We start from the raw sequence: 7,553 nt of genomic DNA on the forward strand, positions 1-7,553 counted from the left end.
GATCGCTGCTGGACCTACAAATAAAAAGCTTCTTGTGATCATCAAAGATCAATTATTAACAAATTGATACTATTTAATATGCAACTAAATGCTTAATTAATCAAAAGTAACTATTTATATTCTTAACTTCTCTAAATTTAATGTCAACCAATAAACACTGAAATAAATTCCTGTTTGCTGCAATAGAAAAACTAATGCAAAAACRTTAGCTTACCTCGCTAAGTTAGCATGTTTCTGGAWGACATTTTATAACAAATATCCTGTTAGCATGTTAGTAAATTATGAAACTTATTCACAATCATTTTAATGTTTTTAGTTAATCYTGTGTAATTTAAATGTTCAYGTTGGACAAAAAGTTWCTTTTGGAATCAAACCAAATTGTTTTACAGATATTYATGTGCTAATCAAGTTCTGCTAATGCTAGCTTAAGCTAGYTAGTTAAAAACATTCCACAACTTTAGCTTACTAGCTAAAGCTAAAGTTGTGTAATATTCGTAGTTTCTAGAACTTGATGTTATGRTAACTGTAACAAAAATATTGTATGCCTTTGTTCTATTTTGTCAGATTTACTCAGAATATGGTATAAATGTCAACCAAATTTTATTTTTATTAATTTTTCTCATAAAATTAAATATTTTTGACCAAGAAAAACGCTCATTTTCTTAACCTGTCAAACAAACTTCCACAAGGTGAAAACTCRTTTTTTCATCCGTCTTTATAAACTATAAAACCATTTTCTGTTTTTGAACCGGCCTCTTTCTGATGCAGCTCCTCCTTCAAGCCTCTGATCTCGTCTTGTTGTTTGTAAAATGCCTGCAGGAGCTGAAGCAGAGAGTYTGTCATTCTGACRGTTTTAGGAACGTCGTCTTTCATTATGAATCTGCGGTTCTGTCGGACCTCGCTCTCGGTTGTCGGCGGCGGTTTCTCGGCCGGTTCGCGGCAGTGAGGCGTGCAGCGGTACGACCACAGCGGACTGTCGGTCTCGTCCGGCTGCCAGCCCGACAGGTCGCTCAGCTCTCTGGGGTATTTGGCGTCCTGATAGGCCAGCTGCTCCTCCAGGAAAGCCTGAAAACAATGAAACAAAACCAAGTGGAGACGTTTACGCAACCAGAAATTAAAGTCATCGCAATTGTTTTTATCGATTAATCAGATTTTTGGGTTCTTAAAGATGACGTTTTTGGAAAATCTGGATTTTTTTTCCCCTTTGGTTTCCATAGTTCAGATTGACGTGAGCGCTCCACGGCGGCCATCTTGTTTTACAGGAATTCAGGTCAAAAAGATGCTAATGCTAATTTTTTGAGATGGGAATTTTGTGTTGTGCCAAAATCATCAGTATTAAAACAATAAAAGACCTGAAATATTTCAGTTGGTGTGCAATGAATCTAAAATATATGAGTTTAATTTTTATCATTACATTATGGAAAATAATGAACTTTATCACAATATGCTAATTTTTTGAGAAAAACCTATAGATGAAAATAAAGATTCTTTTTCTACGAGAATAAATTCATAATATCACAACTTTATCCAAATAATGTTGATTTTATTCTAAAAATACTATAACTTTAATCTTGTAAAATTCTTGTACAACTTTCTCGTAGTATGATTTCATTCTCATATTCTCTTTGTTCTCTTATTATTCTCATCATTGTGTTTTTCTCAGCATGGCCCTGATGCTCCGTCCTGCGCCTCTCAGTGTCTTGTGGCTAAACGTATCTGCGCACCTTTTCCATAAAGTCCAGGTTTGTGTTTGTCTGGAACCTGACGGCGCTCAGCTGCTTCAAGTGGTTTTTATCCGCAGGAATTTCAGCGTACGGGTTTTCCACATGAGCCTCCGGCCTCAAGGACATCAGCACCGGGCCTGAGGAGGAGAAGAGAGCCCTGCTAGCCGCTGATATTTCCCTGACCGTCTGTGACCACTGAGATGTTTGTGAGGGCTAAATACCCCTGTTGATGCCCAGCAGCCACTCCTGAGCCGTTAAAGCTGCCTGGTTTCCAGCCGTCATCGGATACAAATCCTCCTGGAAAACCTCCGACTGGAACAGAAAACCTCACCTCATCAGCTGATGTCACCAATAATAACAACGAAACAACGATGATCAATACCTGTTTGCGCGGTATGATCATCGACAGAGGCTCTACCAGGTCTTTGACGGCAATCAGCCGGTAAAAGCGGAAAATCTCACACACGCTCACATCCAGGCCGCGTTTCGGCATCACACCTGAAATCACAACAGAAATCTGAAATGTTGCCCAGCAGATTTAATCTGAGCTCTTCCATTGTTAGTAGCTCTCACTGCTTTAACTTCGTCAGAGAACGTGTCCAAAGTGTGGCCCGGGGGCCATTTGTGGCCCTTGAAATGGCTTTAGAGCTAAAGCTAAACCAAAGCTAGTTAGCATTGAATCGGTTAGCATGAATCCTGAATATTTTCTCATGGTTTAGTGTTTCATAATCCAAATTGTTTTTAGTTTGTATTGCCCAATCTCTGTTTTTTAGTTCCTTTTATCAATCCATCAATCAAATTTTATTTGTATAGCACATTTGAGCAGCAAGGCATTTCAAAGTGCTTTACATCATTAAAATAAAAGCAGCTTGTGACAGTGAATAAACATTTAGAAAGACAAAAGATGAAAACATTAAAACCCTCACGCCTTGTAGGACTTCAATTAAACGTGTCATACCTCAGAGTTTTAGTTAAAACGCCATTTAACAAGGATTCTCACACCTCAGAGTTTTAGTTAAAACATCATTTAACAAGGATTTTAGCAAATCAAACTAATTTGTCTGTCCCCAATTTTTACTTCCACTATATTCAAAATCTACATAGGCTCCTTTATGTTCAGCACTTTCTCAAACTGAACTAGTTTTCTCCATTTTAAGTGATTTAAATAGTTGTGTTGGGTGTGATAAACCAACCCAGGCCTTTCTGTGGCAGCAGCGACCTGTACTCCATCAGGAAGCTGATGTAGGGTTTCTCAGAGCTCAGCTCGTAGTATCTGATGTTCCCGTCCCCCTAAAACACAACAACAACATTAATGCCAAAAATGATTGCTGCTGTTTTGAATGCTAAAGTATTTAGAGGCAAATATTACTATCAGAAACCAATCAGAAGTACTGATTGCCAATTTAGACCAAAAACCTTGTAAACATCACAGGACCAACAATTGGTAAATAACATTTTACTGAACTAGGAAAACATTTTAGTGCTCAGACCCGACATGTTACATTAATTATTCTGGATTTAATTATCATTTTTCAAACCTTTCCAGCCAAGTAGAGCATCTGTGTATCAGGGTCGTAGAACGGGAAGAGAACGCCTGCAGATCCGTCCAGATCTTCTTCATACAGAGGCTCCGATAAATCCTCCTGCACATAGAAAAGGTCAAAAAGATGCTTTAGGTTTTAACTATAGAAAACACAACTGGGAAATTTTAGTACTAGAATGCAAACAGACCTATAAAGGGATAATTTACTTCCTGTTTTGGACTGAATCTTGCCTGGTATTAGTGTTACAAATAGCTTCACTTTCTAACATGACTGAGGCTTCATCCACACCAACCCTGTTTAATTCATTTTAAATTAAGTTACATTTATTTATAAAGCACATTTTCAGCAACAAGGCAATTCAAAGTGCTTTACATGAATTAAAAGGAAATACAAACAAAATAAACCAAAGACAAGAGCAAAAAAAAGCTGGAGTATATAATCTAGATCCTCCTGATCTAGATCGGTAGATGAGTATTCAACCAAAACAAACATGCTAGGCTAACGCTAGCGGGGGAAACGACTCGTGGTCTTTTACAGAAGACAAGAAAATTCCTCCATCCTCTAAAATCGGACGCTACTCCATTTTTGTTTACATTTTGCAAAGAGGGAAGTTGCTCTCAGGTCGTTTTTAAGAGGTTTTCAAATGGTTTCCTTCAGTGGTTTTTGGTGCAGCGCCTCCACAGGCGAGGAGGGGAACAGGTTTTTCAAAAGGTTTAGTTGGTTTGACTCGCAGTGTGAAAGTGAACTCCAGCAGCTGAAAATGTAAACATAAATGTTACAATTTCCCCCCCAGCTGATCCCTAAACTAAATTTAGCTGCTGGTTTTAAAATAAAGTCTTACTGGGTCCCAGAGGATGATCTGTCTGTGGTTCCAGGGCGAGCTTCCAGTGGACAGGAGCATCTTCAACCCTCTGATGTACAGAACCTTGTTAGCCCTGTGTGTCTTGTTGCTGGAAACCTGTAAAACCAAATAGTAACATGATTACCAGTTCCACCAATTGATATACAATCCAACACAAAAAAGCTCTTTAAAAAACCACCTGTAGGATCTTCCCGGTCCGCGGCTCCAGAACCCGAATCCGCCTGTCTTTAGACGTGACCGCCAGCCTGCTGCCGTCGCTGTTGAAGCTGACGGACAGCAGCAGCGCCTCGGACGGGTAGCGATGGTGGACGGGCATCAGGACCACTCGGACCGGGTGTCTGATCACAGAACCGGAATGGGACACATCCCAGAGGAGAACCTGGAGAAGGTTTCAAGAAAAAGTTTCTGAACAAACAAAGTTTGATTTTAATTGTGGTTTTTTCATTTATTTAATGGAAACACTGCAAATTGCGAAATTGTTTTTTCCATCATCAGCGGAATATCAGCAGCGTTTTGCTGCCGTGTTGGATACATTTAAGATTCAGTACCACAAATGGAAGTGGCACAAATCTAATTTTTGGGGGAAAGACCACCGTGAAAAAGTTGAATATGGGTTGCAGTTGTGCACAAAAAGCCAGATTTGGGTCACACTTGCCTGATGAGCGACTGTAGCCTTATTAATTGTGTATTTGTGTTTTAGTTTAGCCGATTAGTGTGTTTTAGTTTAACTGATTACATAAACTAGTTGGCAAACCTTAAAAGCGAGTATGAACGACTAACAGCATCATCATACATAAGGATGATCTACAAATGAAGCTAGCAGCTAATGCTAGCTGGTATTAGCTGCAAGCTGAAGCTAATTTTGTTCATCCAAATCAAGTCAAGTTCAGAAAAGAAGTGTAATCATAACTGGGTCTGTAATGTTGTGCTGTGGAGCCAAATAAAAAACACACAATCCCTTCAACACCAGTCCAGTTTTTTAGGCTAATTTTCAGACACACTTCTGATTAGCAACTCCAAATTAGCAGGTTAAATTGGGAAATTGCTGTTCCCAGTTGTTTTATGTCAATGATGGTATGGAAACCATCCAGGTTTTATTGTTTTTTGAATAAATGTTGTTGATCCATATAGAAATGTCACTGCCTAAAGAGGCGCCTGACCTTGTAGTCGTAGCCCGAGCTGAGCAGCAGGTTCTCAGCAGTTGGATGCCACTCAATGATAGCCACCCTCCTGCTGTGACCCGTCAGAGTCTTCCTGGCCTTGGTGAGGTTCTGTTGGACCCCACAAACCGGAATATCCCAAATCTTCACCTGCGTACAGACACATAATCATGTTGTAATTTCAGCTGACCTTGATTTTAGGTTTAACCATAAAATAAACTTTGGAAGGTTTTTAAATGTGAATGAACACAAAGTAAAACATGGCTGCTTACGGTGCAGTCTTCAGAGCACGAGGCAATACAATAATCGTTAAATGGATTCCATTTGACGTCCAGGACTTGGCCGCTGTGACCACAAACCCTCGGATAGTGAGGGTCTACTCTTCCCAACTGGAAGACATTTTAAAATAATGGAGGACTTTGTTAAATTAAACTAATTATTTAAAATGTTCTAACCAAAAGTTTAGCTTGTTTAGTTTTCTTTGGACATTAGACAGACAAAAGGTCTTCAAGGACTTGTCAGTTTAATAAGTAGCAGTTAAATGATTGTTGTGTTGGTTGGAAATCACCCGAGTTTGACCTACATACACAATGAATGGGCAGGACTAGGAAGGCCCCGCCCCCGGCACACTCCGTCACCATGGCGATGAAGCAGGGATTGGCCGAGCAGTAGTGGTTGTCATGGACGCTTCTTGTGATTGGCACTCCGTCGTAGCTGTGCTCCTTGGTCGCTGGCTTCCCGAAGACGTAGCGAAACTTTGAGCATCGGAAAGACGAGCGCCACGACATCTGGAGGACAGGAAGTGACAAAACAGGAAGTGACAAAACAGGAAGTTTAGGGAATTTCATATCAACTACAGAGCGGACCCTAAAAGGGGCAGTATGATGTGTTTTCCAGGCACATGGTTTCATTTCATAGCACAATTTTACCTTCAGTCGTTATAAAAATGGAGCTGCGCCTCTAAGGCGGAGCTAGGTCCCCCCAGGCGTTTTCAACAACTAAATGGTTGCCATGGAGATTAAAGGGTTTCTCAAACATGCATGAAAGAATCCAGTTTTGTTTTTGATGAAGAAATAATATCACAACATGATCTAAAGCTACATTTTTTTTTGATTTTACATAGTACAAAATGCAAAAATACCAAATATTACCAAGTATTTTTGTCTAGTTTCTGGTGTAAATATTTTGAAATAAGGCAAAATTAACTCACAAGTAAGTTTTTACTCGTAAGTATTTTATTCTTATTCTTTGTTACTGTACCGTATCAATAAACCCTCCTTTTATGCTCTTATTTGTTCTTATTATTTCCCCACATCTTCCTTATTTTACTGGTTTTACCTTCAGTTTATGAAAATAAAAAGTTGTTTTTAATCAAATTTTTCTCCCATTTTGAACCTTGCCATGCCAAACTCAGCAGCTTCATTATCGGTCCTGATCAATAATGCATCCAGCCGCAGTTATTGGTTCTCATAATAATATAAATAATTAATCAGCTTCTTTCATGCTTCATGTTTTTAATTGCACCATCAGTTCAAATTGAAAACCTTTTGTACAAAACGCTTTTAAATATTTATGCTACATTCTGTCTTTTTGCTGAGACCAACGTCCGCTGACCTTTGACTTTTGCTGCTAAAGATCAGAGAAAATGTAAGAACTGGTAAAAATGTTTATAAAACTGGGGAAAAAAACAATAATAACACAGCAGCTTTAAAGTTACAAACTTTCTCTGACATAAAAGATGAATAAAGTCTCACCTTGAGTTGGTTGAAGGTTCCTGCTGCTCCTCTTCCTCCAAACAAACGTGAATTTAAGTTGGTGAAACGTTTTTATTCTGCATCTAAATATAGACCGACCTGACCTCTCACTGGAGGCTCCCCTCTTCTTCTTCTTCTTCTGATCCATGACGTCTGGCCTCTCCTTCTTCATTAGCCGAGCCGTTTATGCTCGGCTGCTCAGCGACAAACACCTGGCTACAATCTGATACGACTACAGACACACACACACACACACACACACACACACACACACACACACACACACACACACACACACACACATCAAACACAAAGAAACCCTAATGACGCCCGTCAACATGAAACTGAGGGAGACCAACAAATTACTGTGAAATAATTTTAATTTTAGATGAATCTGACCTGATTTCACAGCAAAAAATAAAACTATTTATTCTTTAACATCCTTCACTGGAGACATTTTAGTTTTTCACAGGTCTTTTCATTATGTTGAACTTTGATTAGGACATTAA

General features: G+C 39.2%; 1 protein-coding gene across 2 annotated transcripts; it reads right to left on the bottom strand.

The window, feature by feature from the left end:
• Positions 1–600: 600 nt before the first annotated feature.
• On the bottom strand, positions 601–7,149 carry LOC103480857 (coronin-2A-like). Of its 2 annotated transcripts, XM_008436056.2 has the most exons (13): positions 7,045–7,149; positions 5,878–6,078; positions 5,563–5,679; positions 5,291–5,440; positions 4,309–4,509; positions 4,110–4,226; positions 3,263–3,367; positions 2,918–3,014; positions 2,107–2,222; positions 1,946–2,036; positions 1,725–1,861; positions 898–1,065; positions 602–822 (listed from the first exon to the last, which is right to left on the bottom strand). In XM_008436056.2, the coding sequence occupies exons 2-13, from the start codon at positions 6,076–6,078 to the stop codon at positions 706–708; spliced, it is 1,617 nt and encodes a 538-aa protein (XP_008434278.1). In that variant the 5' UTR covers positions 7,045–7,149; the 3' UTR covers positions 602–705. The 2 variants fall into 2 exon arrangements, with proteins under 2 accessions (XP_008434277.1, XP_008434278.1); XM_008436055.2 differs by having other exon boundaries at positions 601–1,065.
• Positions 7,150–7,553: the final 404 nt, after the last annotated feature.

This window comes from Poecilia reticulata, linkage group LG18 (genome assembly GCF_000633615.1).
Source record: "Poecilia reticulata strain Guanapo linkage group LG18, Guppy_female_1.0+MT, whole genome shotgun sequence".
In the NCBI taxonomy this organism is placed as follows: Eukaryota; Metazoa; Chordata; class Actinopteri; order Cyprinodontiformes; family Poeciliidae; genus Poecilia; species Poecilia reticulata.